Here is an 18,701-nt window from a genome sequence, read left to right as displayed (position 1 = left end):
TGTTCATAAAGGAGAATATGCACCTTATGCCCGACGATTAAATTACTCATTTAAGTTATACACGTATTTTGTTTTGTTCCTAACCTTTTAACTTCCAGGACCTAAACCAGCAGGTTTTATAAATTCACTAACGCAGCGATATAAAAATGCAATTTTACACATATTAACGGATTAACGATTAACGTTAACTTGCGTTAATTCTTCAGAAATGTAACGCTTTAATGTTTAACGAAGCTAACTTATTTTGTAGCGAATTAACGATTAACGAAGTTAACTATTTGATTAACGGTGCCCAGCGTGACTTATTTATAACTTTTATACAATATGTAGATGGACATGAATTTGGCATTCTAAAAATAATCATAAAATTAATCATATAAATAAGTCACGACTATAAGTGTAGGTAGGTAGGTATATGTCAACATTTTAATATAAAATGTGTAAAGTTAAAAAGTGTTTTTGGACATCTCCAATAATCAGTACACGCAAACCCAATGGATGTCAAGCCCATTATCCCTGGCCCACAGCCAGATATCCGACAATTCAGGATGCATTCTGGCACGATGCTAGTTATCAGGATTATCTCGTTTCACTGTCCATAACGTAATACAGGATAAACTCACTGCGCCTGAGCTAAAAATGCAGTACCTATAATAAATTGCTACAAATTAACTACATATTTAAATTAGTTCAATATTATGTAGGCATTTATGCATATCAATTGAAATACCAATTGTAGCTTAGATCCTCTATATCCGTTCTTAGATATGTAGCCACTAGTATTGATTTGTGCATTGAAGCATATCTACATATTTATATAATTGAGGTCAATGTTTTTAAATATACCTAGGTACATAAACTGGTATCAATTGTTAATAGATGAATACCTACATTGGAATAACAAATTCACTATACTTTCTGTACCTCCAACTATACATATATATAATATTTAATAATAATCACTAATTTGTATTTTATTGATTGAATTCGATTACTGCAAAACAGGCCAATTTAAAATGTATACATATCTATTTGTGACATGCCCCGGCTTTACACGGATGCAATTATAAAAAATGTAAATAAAATAAAGTGTCAGCAAGTCTGTCTGAAGTTTCAACAAATGCTGATAAAATAAAATAAAACGGTTACTTTAGTATTTTTGAGTTTATCCATTACATAAAAAATCTAATTTTTCGTCTTGATAAACTTTCCCGTTCTTTGGCGAATGCATAAAGGTAAGCTATATGAAAAAAAATGTTTATATATTTAGTTACGTAGGTACTTTAAATAATATGTTTTAACGACAGTCGTAAATTCTCGTGACTATATTGTATACCCAATGCAATAAATTCCATGTTGCGTCTATTTTAAATCTTAAATTCTTTGTCCAAAATGTATTCAATTGGTAAAAGAGTTTACTAAATTTTGTTAATGTTACTGAAAGGCCTACTTTGCCCAGCTAAATGAAAAAAAGTACCTTTACGACTGTAACTCCGAGTTGTTATCGTAAATTAATTATTGGATAATGCCTCCTGAATCATAGAAAGCAAAGATAAATATTATTGAAGTTATAATACAGTGGTGCCCTCTATAAAGATAAATATTTAGATTAGAGTGGTTGCAAACGGTATGTACTATATACAAACTACACAAGTATTCCATTTATAATTTCGTTATACTTTGTATCTATAAGCACCTTATTCTGGAATTCTTGGACTTTCAAAGTGACAATGGTCGCTAAGGTACTGTAGTTACAATAGTAACTATAGTTACTAATAGTTGTTACAATTATCTAGTTACTGTACGTACCTATATATTGTTGTTTCATAGCTACTATAAAGATAGTTACAGTTTTTACATTAAAAAAGAAGACACTCTGGTGCTTTCCAAAAAAAAGGAACAAACGATTGGACTCTAAGCACACATTATTCGAACGATCCAAGTTGAATAAAAACAAACTTTACAATACTTTTACAGTTTAACAATAAGTTAAGGATATATTTTGTATATACCATAGTACCAATAGTACTATTGCCATTATTTATGCTGAGTAATAAACTAACTAGGTAAGTAAAAGTAACTATTATAGTAACAATGCACCATGTATGAAAAGTATTTATTCTTAATTCAAAATATTGATTGTTTATTCCATTTACTATTAAAAATGTATGTACAATGTCTATGGTTGCTCAAATATGAAGAAGTATAAACGTAGACTAGGCTGTACGGTCTAAGGATCTTTGACTGTTCCATCACTGAGAAGGAGATGGACGAATATGGGAAAAAAAATGTCTATGGTTGGTCTTTTAAACCAATTTACGACTTCCTCATAGCAACTATCGGAGAATTATAAACATTTCAATTATGGACACATACATGGACTTAACACAAACTTATAATTAATAAAGGATTTGGCGATATCGCCTTGAAGAATTTTTGAATTTCATGGAAATACTACTGAAGATTGGGCTGTATGGTCTCGTACCTTTGCCTATCCACTTGAGGATAAAATATACCACTTCTACTACGGTTTATGGTTGCTACTCCATTTACAAAAATATTAATTCCTCACCCTGGTTCACTAAATCTAGAGTTTATAAAAATCAGAAATTTTATACACTCCTTATACGACTTCGTTTTGGTCACGCTAGATTCAATAGTCATTTGTGCCGAATGAAAATAATTGATTCAAATGCATGTCAAGAGTGCAATAACAGCAGTCAGACCCTAAATCACATATTTTTCGAATGTTCCGCTTATAATATTCAACGCTTGGTCTTTATTGATAATTTACTGAACATTTACAAGAAACCGGAAAAAATCCCGCGCGACATCCAAGATGTACTAACTAATTTTGAAACATATATACCCATATATTTATACGTTACCTCGATATCGATAAAACTTTAAATAATTGATACAAGGATATGGACTACGGATAAGACTTAAATTTTGAACACGAATGAAAACATAATTAATAAACATACATAAGAATTGGCCTTTGGCCTCATCACTTGTTCAAATATGATGAAGTAAAGTAGTTAAAAGTAGACTAGGCTGTACGGTCTAAGGATCTTTGCCTGTTCCATCACTGAACAGGAGATGGACGAATATGGGGAAAAAAAAAAAAAAGGTTTATGGTTGCTTGAAGTTGATTTCCGCGGGCTTTTTGACGATGTCAAAAATGTCAAACTTAAAGTTTAGCTTGTAGTTAATTTCTTTAAATCACTTTAAATAAAGTGAAAAAACATTATTATTCTTCCGTCGAATAGTGGTGATAAAGATTTTAAATGACATATAAGTGTTTCAAACTTTGTTAGCAACAAAATTGTTAAAATGTCTTCTCTACTATCTGCTGAATTATCTGCAACTTGTAATGCATTGGGTACTTTTGATAAACGATCAGGAAAATATCTTATTGACGATTTTACTCTTAATACGGTTAAAGATTTGATAAGATATTTACGTCGTGATGGAGAGGATCATGAAATACGTAGACATTTCGGTCAGACAAAAGTTTTACAGACTGATCTTTTGCCAATGTTGATTGATCACTGGGAACATACAGACCTTTTTGATGTTACGTTGAGGTATGTTTACATACATTTATTTAAAGCTTACTTTACCTGAGATATATAAAAATAAAAAAATTATTTACAATTTTTACTTTCATCATTTACAGACTACTGGTTAACCTCACAAATCCAGCTCTGTTGTTATATCGTGAAGAAGTTCCCGTAGAGCGTACAGCTCGGCATAACTATTTACAAATATTGTCCCACTTACAATCATATAAAGAGGAAGCTTTTTCAAAAGTAGACACTTGGAATGTTTTTGCTAAAAAATTAGCTAAAATATTGGAAATTGTAAGTCAAATTGAATAATCTGTATATAATAAATAGCCTTTATCGAAATTAGTAATTTAACATGAGAACAGACAAATGTAATACGTTAGTATTATTTCACTATTTGGATTGACTAGGGTTACCTAGTCAATCCAAATAGTGCTATCTAGTTCTAAGCTTATTTTATAATACTTTTTTTGTACTTACCTGGACCAATATAAACAATCTTATTCATGAATACAAATGTTTGCATTGTGCCAGGAATCATAATATAAATAAATACTTTTGAGTTTAGAGATTGTGTATAAGTCATCAGCATTTTTAAAATTAGGATTGGAGTGAACGAGATGAGGATACAGGTTTAGTAATTGAGAGGATTTTAATATTGATTAGAAATGTGCTCCATGTACCTGCAGATCTTGATAAGGAAAAAAGACCTGAGAATGATGCAAGTGTGCATGATCAGGTGAGGTGTTTTAATAAATTTTAATATTATATAATTTACAGTCATTTGTATTATTGTAATTGTTCTATTTAGTAATTATATATTTAAACCCAGATATACATTTTAGGTTCTCTGGGCCCTGAATCAGTCTGGTATTTTAGACATAATACTTTACATGTCATCAGAAAATGAAAAACAATATTTTATGCATATCATCGAAATTATATCTCATTTATTGAGAGAACAAAATCCAACCAGTTTAGCTGATGCTGCATTGCAAAGGAGTGTTGATGAGAAACTGAGAGATGAACAAGAGCTTCTTTCTATAAGAATATCTGAAAATAAAAATAGGTTAAACAAGATTAAACAGTATTCGGCAACAAGGTGAAAAATATTACTTAAAATATAATACTAGATATTTATACTTAATTCCTTACTGGTGACATTCATATTTGTAAATGACCTAGTTTAGGTTAGTATTAAATTCCAGAATGCAATGTGTATTATTCGAAGTTTTTAAGTGAATTAATGGCAGGTATAAAACTGCTAGTCAAAATCATGGCGCAAATCAATAGTGAGTATAAAAGTTAAATTGTTTCCAGCTAGTCTCACAGGCATATGTGTCACCAATGGTAGTTTAATCTTAATTAATTAATAATATATAATAGTCTTTATTATTAAAACTAATCTCATTTTAGATTATTCAGTTTTAATCAGACATCAGTTGTTTCTAAATAAATAATGTGAAGCTATATAATAATTATATTATCTATGAACATTACATTCATAATGTTAAGCTACAGAGTCTTTGATACATCTGAATATAATAAATACTTATCCCTAGACATTCCCGTTTCGGAGGAACTTATATAGTCCAAAATATGAAATCCATATCAGACCATGAGCTGATATGCCTGAAACCTCTAAATAAAATCTCTAACATAAACTTCAATGGTAGCAAAAAATCTAAACTAGTGAAACCAAAGAATCGGAGGCCAGTTGAAAGTGGCATTTTGGAAAGACGATCAGCATTTGCTATAAGGTATGTATTTTTCACTAATATTTTACACTGTATTTGATATTGTAACTGAGGTATACCTAGAAGTAAAAATATTTGTGTTTAAATATATGCTTCTATATGAATACATATGCAAATAATGAATACATAATGCATTAGCATTTTATTTTGATGCAAATATTTTATCAGCCAGGTTGCTAAACCACAATGCCACACTACTATTATATAAAAAGATTTATTATAGTTTTCTAAAATTATTTATACATTAAATTTATTTTCAGACTATTTTTAAAAGAATTCTGTATAGAATTTCTAAACAGTTCATATAATCCTTTGATGCATTATGTAAAAGATGTACTTGTAAGAGCGAAAGCACAACAAAATGATGAATCATATTACTTGTGGGCTGTGAAATTTTTTATGGAGTTTAATAGAGGTCACAATTTTCAAGTTGGACTAGTCAGGTTTGTCTGAGTAAAACTCGTTATTTATTAATATAAGTATAGACCTTTACTTTCTAGATTTTTCACTAGGTTTTTAGTACATTTTCCCTAAGCTGCAAAAACATATATTTACAGTAAAGCAAATTATGTAAGACTTCACTAAACAATCTAATCAACTTTAAGATATGTCATCATTTCATTTCATTATTAGAAAGTAAAATTTCGGTTGCATGAGCCCAAGATGAAATTTGTAAAGAATAATAAAATTAATAACAATTATTATTTATGAATTTTGCCTAGTACTTGTAGTAAAAATATGTGATATCTCATTTCGTTAGGTTTGTTTGAGAATTGTTTTATTTTATATTTACAGCGAGACAATGTCAGTTCCTATGTTTCACTATGTACAGCAACAAATGGAAAAATATTATGACATGATCAAAGTAGAAAAGAAGAAATTTTCAACATGGGTCAGGCGATTACATTTGGCCCTTAGAGCTTATAAAGAATTATTAAATACTCTTCTGGCAATGGAGAAAAGCAACGATTTAACTGTTAAAGAGTCTGCAAAAGTATTGAAAAGTAATATTTTCTATGTACTGGAATACAGAGAATTCATTCTTACGATATTTCTAAGTTATGATGAAAACAAAATGCCAAGGTACATATTTTTAAATAAATATTACATTTTATAATGCAATATAATTCGTTTTGATGATAAAATTTTCATTTTAGATCCTATTTGATTGATTTGGTTGAAACAATTCATTTATTCTTAAAAATGTTGGAACATTATTGTAAGAAAACGGGATTGGTTGTCCAGAAGAAAGCTCGGAAGAAATCAAAGTCGAAGAGTGCGTAATATTTTTTTAGCATTTTATATATATCTATATCATATAGGTATATAATAATACCTATACGTATTTGTAAATTAAATAGAATTGTGTATTATAACATAGTAAACGAATAGTCGCTTATGTGATTAATATAATTTTTAAGTTTCAATCTGATTAATTTCAATTAAAAGTCGTAACTGGTATGCAACAGAAAAGATATCCAATAAATCGCAGCCACAGAAAACGAAGCCTCCAGAAATTTCACCGTGGGAGGAAGTTCGCGCGCAGCTGGCGGCCGTATTGCTCTCAGGAACTGGAGACTTGGCGGTACCCTTTGACGCAGCGTCCGATGTACCTATAGATCAACAGAAGTAAGCATTTTTATCACAGTTTGTAATACAAAGATATTTTGTAATAACTTTCGTTTTCCTTTATTTTTTAATTTATTGTAACTGCTAAATCATATTTCTAACATGCTAGGTTCTATTGAATTTATAAGGTGACATTGATGAATTCATTCAACTGAAATAATTTATTTGCAGAATACAGAATGAGTGAACGTATGTGGTCTTATTTCACATATTATTTACAGCATATTGTGTACAATGAAAGTTATGTCATGCAGGGATATAAGGTTTAGTCTCGCATCATCAATCTTGTTATATTAACCAATACTTTAAAAAATTGTGCTTATTTGTGGAAAGTGTATATATATTTCACAAGAAGGAAACCGCGGATACAGCTAGTCTAAATATCGTTTAATTAACATAGAAATTAATCAACCAACTTCAGTTCACGTTATAACTACTCAGTATGAAGGCGATCAAACGTTTTTCTATCATAAATGTTTTTTTTTTTGTACAGGGAAGACTGCATGAAAAATATACAGAGACTGATGCGCAATCATAAATTCGAAGATGCAATCGGAATGTTTAGAGCTGCAAGGTTATACATTTAGATTGTTTATATTTTAGACACATGTTTTATTATCTATATTAATTTTGAGATGTTTTAAAATAATGTGAAGTACTTTAACTATGAAATGAGAAATTACTAATTACGTTAATTCGTCTTTACGATAGTGTATAATATTAATATCACAAATCAAATATTCAATAAAATTAATTCGCTATTATTATTACTCTTTTTTATTGTATAAATAAATATAATTGAATTTTAAATAATAACCCAACACTGAATGGTGTTGGGTGCAGCGCGATACAGCGCGATCTAATCCCAAGCTAAGAAGAGTTTGTGTTATGGGTATTAGACAACTGATAAATACTTATATATATTCAAATTTGAAAATGCATACATAATTTACTTAGAAAACACCGAAACCAATATAAACAATCATATTCATGAATATGAATGTTGTATCGTGCGAGAAATAGAAGAAGAAAAACCCACCACCAAAGAAAAGCGGTCTGCTAGATCACCTAAAATGTTTTTCTTAATTGACCGATTAATTGATTAAAATAAATAATTAGAATAATTATTTTTTGTATAGAGAAGTGTGGCCCGAAGAAGGAATATTTGGAGTAAACGGAATACCAGAAGATGAAGAGCTTGAAATGTTGGAAACTGTTTACAGCACCGATTTAGGAGTAGAAAATACTGGTAAAATTTCTTAAATAAATAATTAGTTAAAAAATAACAATCGTAATGATTTTTGATATTACTAAAACAATTTATTTTTTTTCAGATACGGTCGGTGAAAATGAGACACAAGAAAATTCAGACTATGACGATGAAGGTATTTTACCACACTTTTTTACTTTCGTCAATGTTATGGTCTTTATTAATTAAATCTATTATTATTTTAGATGAGGAGGAAGAAGAAAAAACGACAACAATTGTGGAAACAGATTTCGATTTTCAAGATTTTGTATTAAGGTATTTACATATTTCTCTATAACTATTAAATATGTAGGTATTATGACAGTCAATAGACAGCCGGCAGCAAAAAATTGTAATTATAGTTCTGGCTGACTCTCCGATAAAGGAAACATCGACATCAAACCAAAAATTAGTTCGAGAGACGGTAGTTTTGCCCCTTACCATGTTTAATTTAAATTACTTACACATCGACAGTTAATAAGTCATCTAACTGGAGTGGTACCCATCAATATATATAATATCAATATATTTATTTATTAATATTAACTCCTTAACAAAAATTTTATGTAAAAAGTGTCGAAACCTGGCTACAGATGCTAAGTTATGACGAAACAGAAAACTTTATTCTGTAAATACAAATTATACTTTAAATACTATAAAATGGTTTGATTACGTGGTTATCGGCATATAATAAGTTATTTATTTATTTATTTATTATTTATCTGGCTTTATGTCTTATTATTATTTCCTCTTTTTTTTTATCGAATATGTAATATTATGTTAAGTAGTATGTATGATTTTGTGCTGTGTAAAAGTAAATGTTAATAAATGAAATAATATACACCCTGGGAAGGTATGTGACATCTGAGATACAGTATAATTTTATACTAGTTCAGATGGCACAATTACACTTGTATGTTAAAATTATTGACTCTTATGTACAACTTAATTATGTAACACAAACTATAACTGCAATAAATTATTATTATTAATAATAATCGTGAAGGTATGAAGAACTATTTAGAAAAAAAATATGAAAAAAACTGTTTCTTTAATTAGATATTAAATTAAACAGTAGGATGTAACACCGAGAGCTAGACTTTATACACAATTGTCTGCATGGGACTTGCATTGTAAACTATTTTGGTAAGGTGACATACATATTAGTACTCTGGATTGCCAACGGATGAGAGATGCCCCGGGCTTCACTCAATGACGCTTTCGAGTTTTGTTAATATTTATGTATGTTGACAACGGTTACCACTTACCGTCACCAGAGTTGTGAGCTTGTTTGCTGCCATTAAAGTTACATAATAAAATCGAACCTGTCACTGCACACAATGACAATATTTTAATTAATAACTTATCAATTATCAAATAACTTATCAGCCTTTACGAACAGCGAAACATGAATAACATCTACTTTACTTAGTTTATTTTAGCATTGTATAATACAATAAGACAAATTAATCTGCTTCATTATAAAGTTTACGTAGCGTCTAGATTAAAGACTTCGTATCGCCCTCCATTGGTGTAATTAGCAACAGTAAATAGGTTTGAAGGCTCTGACACATTTTGTCATTTGTGTCTCTATATAATGTAATAATAATGAACGCAATTCCTTATACACATAGGTAGTAGGTATATGGAGTTTTGGCAGATTTTCTTCTGTTAAACCTATGTACCTTTGTTCCTTGTATGAAAATAGTGTTGACATGTTAAAGCTTATTATATATTTTTAGAATTGATAATAATATCAATATTTATTATCCAAATAGTTTTTGTAATTTGATACACAAATATTTTATACATTGCTACTTCATTTGTCGTGTTATTGTTGCAAAACACAAGTCTATTATAACCATAAATAATCTATTTATAATGCATTTAAAATCAATAAAATTAATAATAAATGATAGACCGTGTTGACAGAAAGAAAAGAAGTTTTTATTGATTTTAAATGCATTATAAATAGATCACAGTGAGAAACACTAACAATAACGACTTCATTTTTTAACAATTTGAAATAGCTGTAGAATCTGATTAATTAGTTTCTTCTAAAAATTGTGTCACACCTTACATACCGATATCACATGAAATTTATTTTAGTTTTATAGAGAGACCATAATAAGCATTGAAATACACCAATGATAATTTGTATTGTAATGTCTCGACGTTTCATAGGTTTTGTCACCCTCGAGTAGTCAGCGCGTGTGTGTTTTTATTGGAGCACTATGATAAGAACTTACCTTATACAAACCACTGTATCATTAAAATGCTACACCGTATCGCGTGGGATTGCCACAGGCCCTCCATGATGTTTCAAGGCACACTATTTTTAACGTTTCAAAAGATACTCGACGACCCTTCGTCTCAATTCAAGGTAATGTCATTTTCTTTAATAGTATCTTTATTAATATTAATTTTATATTAATAGCATCAAACGTGATTTTATAACACTTTCCCTTTCCCATTTCTCTCATCTCTTATAAAAAAGTACGTAAATAGCGAAATTGCCCAACCGTCCAAAGAATTATATTTTTCCTTTTCGTATCTTATATGTAACATAAATAAAATCTAATATTTTTATATCACGACCGGTTTCCCACAATCACGCTGTTCAATCTACAGGAAATAGAGAAGTTCGCGATATTCATTTTAAGGAAATTCACGGAAGTGGCTGCCAAAAATAATAAAGTATTTATAGAAATATTGTTTTGGAAAAATGGCAAGGACGCAGCCGAAATACAGCACGGCTATAATCTCTACATCGATCAGAAGTAAGTAATATATTTGTAACAACAATCGAATAAAAACAGCATCTATTTCAAACTGTAACAGCGTGTTAAAACTGTTGTTTATTAATAACTTTATTACTTTACGGATACTGTTAAGTAAAGTAATAATAAAAATATAGAATCTTCTATATAATTACTAATTAAGTAACATTTTTAATGCTGGTTTTTATTTTCGCGAAAGTTATGAACAGAAGCACTTTTTTACCTTTTTAGTGATAGTCTGAATTCTTCTTTTTTATATTCACTTGCAAGGTTTTCCTCAATTTTTTTTTCGGATATTAAAACCAGTGAACTACTAAGATATTTTGTGGTAGGTACTTTTATATATTGTATGAATTCTTACATTTTAATTTATTACCAAGGGTTTTATATTATTAAATAATACAGTCGTTCTTATAATATGACCAGACGTAGCCTTAAAATGTAAACAGATGTGTATCAGATAATATAATAATAATCTTATTGATCTGACTATGCTTGTAAATCTTATCTTGCGTATTTTCGATGTTTAAATGTTAGAATAATATTTCGATCACCTACAATTAGTAAAATATATAAATATTTAACAATAGCTTTATTATGTTTTACTGTGAAAACAATACTGACACTTGATTAATATACTTAGTATCTACATTTTTATTGTGTAGGACTTTATATTTTTACTACATACGCTTACATTCAGAACTAATAGCTACACTAAAGATATAAGTAATACTTAAACCGTCAAACGACTTGATAACTGTTATTGAATGAAAATAAAAAGCTATGTAGCAATATCGATGTTCCTGATGTCAATACCTATTAGACGCGCACACACACACATACGCCAGTCGCTTGTGATATCTTCAGATTGGAGCAAAAACCTTTCGTACTTACAATAGCTGCTTTTACACGTCCGCTCTTTCATGGACGAATCTGCTTTCAGGCAGGAAAAATGTGCATGTAAAGAATGAAATGAAAGAAATATAAGGTACTACCTTACATTTCATTCTTTCCTCTTTTCTTTGTCGTTCTTCTTTCATTTATAAAAAAAAGACCGCGCGCGCCAGCAGTCTTACGTGCTGTAGCGGCTTCTTCAAATAATTAATTAATCAGTGCAATATGGCGGACGTCTGAGTATGGAGCAAAAATATAATTATAGGTTTATTAATAATTTATAAATTTTAAAAGTGTTTCTGGATAATAAAAAAAAATAAAAGAAAGTGAAATGACATGAAAACACAATCACGCGTGAAAGAGTGAACAGAAAAAATATTTAAATGCAATCCCTCACTATTGCGCGCGCTAGCTTTATTCGCTCGCACTGCTAATTGCCCGTGAAAGAAACGTATCGTGTAAAGGCAGCTAATGGGAAAATAATATTTTTCTCAGGCATTTAAGGACCAATCCGAATAGATACGATACGATTTTTAAATATAAACAAAATGACAATTGATTTCAAAACCGAGATTGTGATTAAAGATTTATATTTGAACTTTGTTTAACTCCTACTTCTTTCTACGTCTGTAACTGACGTAAACAGTAATGTTTCTACATATATCTAAAATAAAGATTCAAATATTTTGTTTATCATCTATCAGCTGAATAGATAGACATATGAATAGACACTCACTTTTTGGCACCTATAGTCATAAATACACGTAATAACAAAGTTTGTTATAACGAACACTCGCACGTCACTTCACATTAGTTCTATCTTGTTTGAAGTCTGGGTATTCGTTGGGGAACTATGATTAATTGCAGGGGTAATATAAACTTATTGATGTGACAGGGACAAGCCCGGAAGGGGGGCGTGGAGTGAGGAACAAGAAGAGGAACTCCGGAGATTATATATGGAAAACCAAATGAATCCGGAGACTAATCAAGGTCGGTAAAAGCCATTTCATATGTATATTTTTATATACAACGGGAAAAATATGGAATATATTTTATAGAGAACTTTAAATTATAATAACGTAAAATTTTATATGTTCAACCAGAATTCCTCACTTTTATATTCTCTAATTATTATAAAAATTTTGATTTTGTAAACAATTATAATTAAATATTTTTACTTTATTTATGTTAATGGATAACGTAGATGTAATCGACTGGATTTTGGAAAACTTGATCGACCAGACACGTACACGGCGCGGTGTTATATCAAAGTTAAAGGAACTTGGGCTTATTTTCAAAGCTCCTACCAAACGCAGTAATAAAGAGATAGCTAAAGAAAGAGTTACTAAAGAATTTAGTGAAGAAGAAAATCAGCAACTCAGGGAACTTTGGGAGGAATGTAAAGAAACCGATGGTAAGATGATACCGATGGTACTTTAAATACTGTATCCGTAATTTCTTATCTGTATATGTTTTCTTATTTTACATTCACAGTGTACGAGAATAATAAATACAACATCAATAAAAACATAGTAGTTTCACCCAATATCTGAAAAATCGTTTTTCCAGAACAATAATTTAGTCAATTTGTTACGTCAAATTGCACGTAATATAATTCTACACTGAAATATGTATTATCACTGTACTTTGTACATAGATCAGTAAATGTAATGGAGCATAACATAATTTTCAGACCCAATGAGTGTAATAATTTCTCGAATGCCGCGAAAACGGCAGAAACGAAGCTATGTGGACAGATTATTGCAGTTAGGTATTATCCAGGATAAAAAAGAGTGCCGTAAAAAAAGACACAAAAAATCCAATAGTAAAAGTACAGGCGTAGAACATGATAACTCAAATGGTAAGTTGCTATATATGAGCATATCTTTATTCTTGAATTTATTATATTGAGAATAAAAATTGCCGAAAATTTTAATAGTTAATACAATAACAGAATATGTCCCATTTCATAATATTTATAATTTCTTATATTTTCATATACAGATAATTCCTCCGGATCAGACTCAGATCAATCTGATAATGAAGATGAAACAACATTATCTCCTAAAGCAACTAAAGGACCAAAAATAACATCAAAGAAATATAATACTTCTGCAAGAAATAAGAAAAAAATAAGTATTATTCAACTTAGTGCTAACGAAATTGCGAAATTATTGGTAGAGGCTGTGGATAGTGGTAAGGAATATATATTAAATTATACATACAAATGTGTCTTTGCAAATAGGTTACGAATGTTGAAAATTTATATTGGTAGCATTAGTTATGACTTAAGTTTGCATTTTCAGGATTATCCGACGGTTTGAAATGGTTAGCTGAAAATCTAGAAGAGGTGGCGCTAGATCAAGAAGCTGAGGGTTATGATCCCTTAGCAGAAGGTGTGCCACTCGTACCCATATCTAGTGAGTCAGTTCAATCCATGGAACACAAATTATTTCAACGTATATTAAAAGGCATCGGCATTGTTCCACCTTGTGATGAACAGGTATTTATATATTATTTAATTCAGTATATTTGAAACTGAAGAATTTTCAAAATTCTATCAATCTATTCGATGTCCTGTCTTTTAGAGTTAGGTACCACCAAAACCTTATGATATTTCCACATATATATGGCATCTGACAAAAAATATTCGTCGTTATATAACGACGAATATTTTATATATAAGCTTATTTTTCGTGACTCCTTTTAGTTTTACAGTTATAATGGAAAAACTACCATCCTGATTTGAATTAAAATTACCCGAGAGAGATTGAAAACTTTATAAACTTGGGCTTATAGAGTTTTCGAACTCTCTCTGGTAATTTTAACTGGCACTACGTACGAACAAACATGGGCGTCGCCATAATTTCGCGTGATTCTATTTTGGGTAATAGAATCTTATATTGAGATCTAAGAAAAATGTTTAATTTTAATTATGTACTATAAATATATAATTAGTCTGGTTAAACTCTACGTAAACGTTAAACGTACATGTTTGGATTTTTTAGAATTCTTTAGTATATAAATATAATTTAGTCAATTATAAAGATTTCAAGAACTGCACAACCTCATTCCTCCAGCACCGTTCCATCAACGTACAACAAGACGTAGAGAGCGGCTCCACCCCTACACTATTGACATCCCAGCTGCTCGAACTAACCGTTTTCCTCTCCTTATGCGAGCAGCTAAGGAGTGGAACTCTCTACCAGCGTCTATTTTTCCTGCCTATATAAATAATAGGTATTATTTGAGTCAATCATCACTTAACATCAGGTGAGATTGCGGTCAAACGCGCTCAAATTATGATATAAAAAAAAAAAAGATTTAAATTTAATTAGGACTCGTAGTATATTTTGTAATATATGAACGTTTTTTTTATTAATTAACCTTTAAGTGACAAGTTAAATGTTTAGGAAACATTTTGGAGGATACCAAGCAACTTACACTTCGACACAATAAGGAAACGACGAGAAATTATAATAAAAGCTGTTCATAAGGAGATTATTTTGACCGATACACCGACTAATAATGGCGCTACTACAGTCATAGAACAACCAGGAAATGAATCGAGTGATGACGAAGATTTATTTAACAATTTAAGAAAATTACGCGAAAATATCGAAATTCCTATAGATAAAAGTGCAGAACGAAAAAATATTCATAATGCAAGTCGTAAAAGGAGTCGCAGCATCGGCCATGAAGAAAAAAATAAAAAGGCAAAAATGCAGAAAATAGATGAACATGAGGAATCGACCCTCGTTAGAAATGATGATGATGATGATGATATTTTGACATTTGCAAAGAAAACATTAGAACAAGAGGAGTTTCCTGACACGGAAAACATTCTCAATGATTTGCTTCCAGCGACCAAAACTAGTGGTAAGATATATGTATATATATTTTAAATATGTACAACGAACCAGCTAACATAAGTTTTTATTAAGACTATTCTATTTCCTACTTGTTATGTTAAGAGCTAGGGAGAAAAACTAGTACAGTACAAGTAGTAGTACTATAAATTCAGTTTTTTTTTTGTGTATTTGAAATATCAAGCTAACCACATGATGGGAAGCGGTAACCGCCGCCTATATGAACAGGCACTACGGATATCACGTTATCATGTGACAATTTTAATCCCTAATCTGACCCTACAAGCCATCTTAAAAAGCAGCTTCTTGGCGACTGAAATAGGTGAGACTGACGTACAACGCGAACTACTTTTTATAATCTACCTCTGGTATTATATTTAACATGCCACACCTCTTAATGTGTATGAACGTTGATTAAGCTCATTGTAATTACAGATGACAGTGCAAAGGATGATAACGAAGACACAGTTTTGCCGATTAAACGTACCAAGAAACGTCGTGCTGTTATCGACGATGATTCTGAATAAATTGGTTTTTACTACAACATAATGAAAATTATTTGTTATTGTCAAATAATTGTAAAGAAACGTATAATTTTATGTATATAATATTTGAATATTTCAAAATAAACAAAAATATTACCCTTTTTCTTTATTGTTTTATTAATTACTGTTACTCACAATTCCGTGTGCTTTTTTTAGATAAAATATAGCCTTTCAGTACACTCGCGATACTCATACTAAATTTAATTAAGATAATTTCAATAATAATAACAAGCCTACTGATAGATAAAATAATTCGATACATATTGTCTATGACAATGTTAGAATTATTGTGGAAACTTCTCTCGCTGAACAAGTGTTTGTTAGTCAATTAATTGTGCCATTAAGTATTTGTTACATACGCCTCAAAGGTAACAGCATCAACAATACCTATTCAAGATTCTCGAGATACCAGGTAAACGTATTAAATATTTTTCAACGATCCTCATTGCCCCACTTGTACCGAATTGTTTAAAAATGTTTTTGGTTTTTCAGAGAAGGAAATATAGAAAACATTTTCACTTCATTGAAATAAAAAAAATCTATTTCCGGTGTGGTTAATTTCTATTCTGTTAAGATAGTTTAATATGATGAAATAAGTAACATGTACGTATGCAGAATAGGATTATATTTTTTTAAATTACAAAGCTGTTGTAATGCTTAGTGCGTACAACGATAATGCATGTCACTGCATCCAAAATATTAATTTTAGATATTATACATTTTATCCTATCATTAGGATAATTAAAGTCTACACAGAATTAGATAATTTTGATTTAATTTTGTCTGTGTCTTTATTTAAATAACTAATGTATACTAAAACACTAAAAACATCACACAGCTCCAACCAGTCACATACTTATAAAACCTTGTGTTCAAAATATTTCTTTCATATAAAGTTATTTTCATGAATAATAATGTTATAAGCATGTACGGACTGTACGGACCTCAAATTTTGGAAGGCGAGGTAATGTGTTCAACCGCTATTCAATTCATAATTAATTATGTAGCAGCATCTGTAAATTATATAAATTGAATTTGCCACCATATGTTGTTGCTATCTTATTACATCACGTATAGGAATTCCAATATCATTCCGCTATCGGATAGCAATATACTTGGAATAGTGCGCTCAGTTGGCGGTATTTTCTATCCATTGCCGGAGCCGCGTGTTCTCGCGCATTCAATATTGCAAATATTGTGCAATATAACCAAACGGAAAATAGAAACGAAGGTTTCAGTTGCAGTACCTAATATTGTTAACAAACAAAGACGACAAAGTATCCAAGTGCCTACATACTGCCATCAAAGTGCGCGCGCCCGACGTCTGTTTATTTATACGTAGGCCGCTGGGGAAATAAATATTGTATTCTTACATGTACTGAAATCATAAAATATAGTTCAATTGGAAATAAATAAATAATTTTATTGAGTACTAAACTACCATACGATCTCGAGGCAGGATTCTCTAAAGCTTAATTTTATTGTTCTATTATAGAATATATGTAAGTTCTTTGGTCTGGGTTATAACAATCAACAAAATTTACAAAAGTATGTAGTCTTCTACGATATTTAAATTGTGTTTTAACGTTTAAAGTAGAAATCGTCGGTATGGTAGAAATGAAACATAAAATGAACTAAATTTGTTCATTGGATATTTCAGAATCGGTTTCAAATTAGTAGACAAAAAAAAATACTAGTTGTTTGTGGAATAAATAATTAATGTCCTTGATACAATTCACTGAAACCATGATTAATAAACATTAAGATTTTTTCTTCTATAAATATTTAGCATAATAATTCACACTCACACATTCCGTACAAAGATTAATTTCATAGGGCGTTCAGTAAATCTTTTCACTCAGTATCAGATTAACGCCCCCGAACCTTCCCCTAAATGTATCGTTGTTTTTCTAACATTATCTTAACATTGTAAACAGGGCCCGGAATCGCGAATGGGTAGCCTACCTGAAATAACATTTAAATTTGTACGAGGCTACATAAAACATTGATTTACATAGATTAAATCCTCGTTACGTGCTTATGTAGACATCTATGTACTTGGTGAAGTAAAGCTTTCCTACAGTGCTAAAAATTTTAATAGCATTGCATATGTGAGCTCAATAAATATAAATAATATTTATTTTATATGTAGAAATGATCGGTGACAAAGCTGCTTAAAACAAATAACACGTAACAAATAAATACTATAAAAACAAAGAATGGACAATCTATCACTCATATCAATATTTTTGTTGATATATTTTTATTTCATTTGAAGTATGGAGATTATACACAATCCATCAATTAATAATTTTATTTAGTGATTATAGGTACATAAAGTAACGCAATCAGTTAAAAGCATACTTTTATTATCTATATATTTAATCTATAATTGACTAAACCAAT

At 30.1% G+C, this 18,701-nt stretch overlaps 1 protein-coding gene across 1 annotated transcript; it reads left to right on the top strand.

Moving 5' to 3' along the window:
* The first annotated feature begins 3,182 nt into the window (after window positions 1-3,182).
* Window positions 3,183-16,384, top strand: LOC131841770 (protein timeless homolog). Its single transcript, XM_059190096.1, has 22 exons — window positions 3,183-3,590; window positions 3,683-3,866; window positions 4,177-4,311; window positions 4,418-4,674; window positions 5,135-5,332; window positions 5,590-5,772; window positions 6,125-6,412; window positions 6,487-6,605; window positions 6,799-6,958; window positions 7,452-7,532; window positions 8,098-8,207; window positions 8,293-8,343; window positions 8,414-8,483; window positions 10,392-10,590; window positions 10,839-10,987; window positions 12,777-12,871; window positions 13,086-13,295; window positions 13,575-13,742; window positions 13,886-14,077; window positions 14,188-14,384; window positions 15,295-15,760; window positions 16,186-16,384. Exons 1-22 carry the CDS (start codon window positions 3,337-3,339, stop codon window positions 16,275-16,277), a joined length of 3,858 nt encoding a protein of 1,285 aa, XP_059046079.1. The 5' UTR covers window positions 3,183-3,336; the 3' UTR covers window positions 16,278-16,384.
* The last annotated feature ends 2,317 nt before the right edge of the window (window positions 16,385-18,701 follow it).

Source organism: Achroia grisella, unplaced genomic scaffold, assembly GCF_030625045.1.
Source record: "Achroia grisella isolate CSIRO2021 unplaced genomic scaffold, CSIRO_AGI_Agris_v1 utg1920, whole genome shotgun sequence".
NCBI classification, from domain to species: domain Eukaryota; kingdom Metazoa; phylum Arthropoda; class Insecta; order Lepidoptera; family Pyralidae; genus Achroia; species Achroia grisella.
Note: the sequence above shows the minus strand (reverse complement) of the source record. Positions and strands in the feature narration are given on the sequence as shown.

What these genes read in the sequence shown, in the direction of transcription:
- LOC131841770 (XM_059190096.1), top strand. Translation starts at nt 3,337, where the DNA reads ATGTCTTCTCTACTATCTGCTGAATTATCTGCAACTTGTAATGCATTG. An exon ending in GATGAAAACAAAATGCCAAG is followed by an intron (nt 6,413 to 6,486) that starts GTACATATTTTT and finishes TTTTCATTTTAG; the next exon opens with ATCCTATTTGATTGATTTGG. An exon ending in GAAGAAATCAAAGTCGAAGA is followed by an intron (nt 6,606 to 6,798) that starts GTGCGTAATATT and finishes GGTATGCAACAG; the next exon opens with AAAAGATATCCAATAAATCG.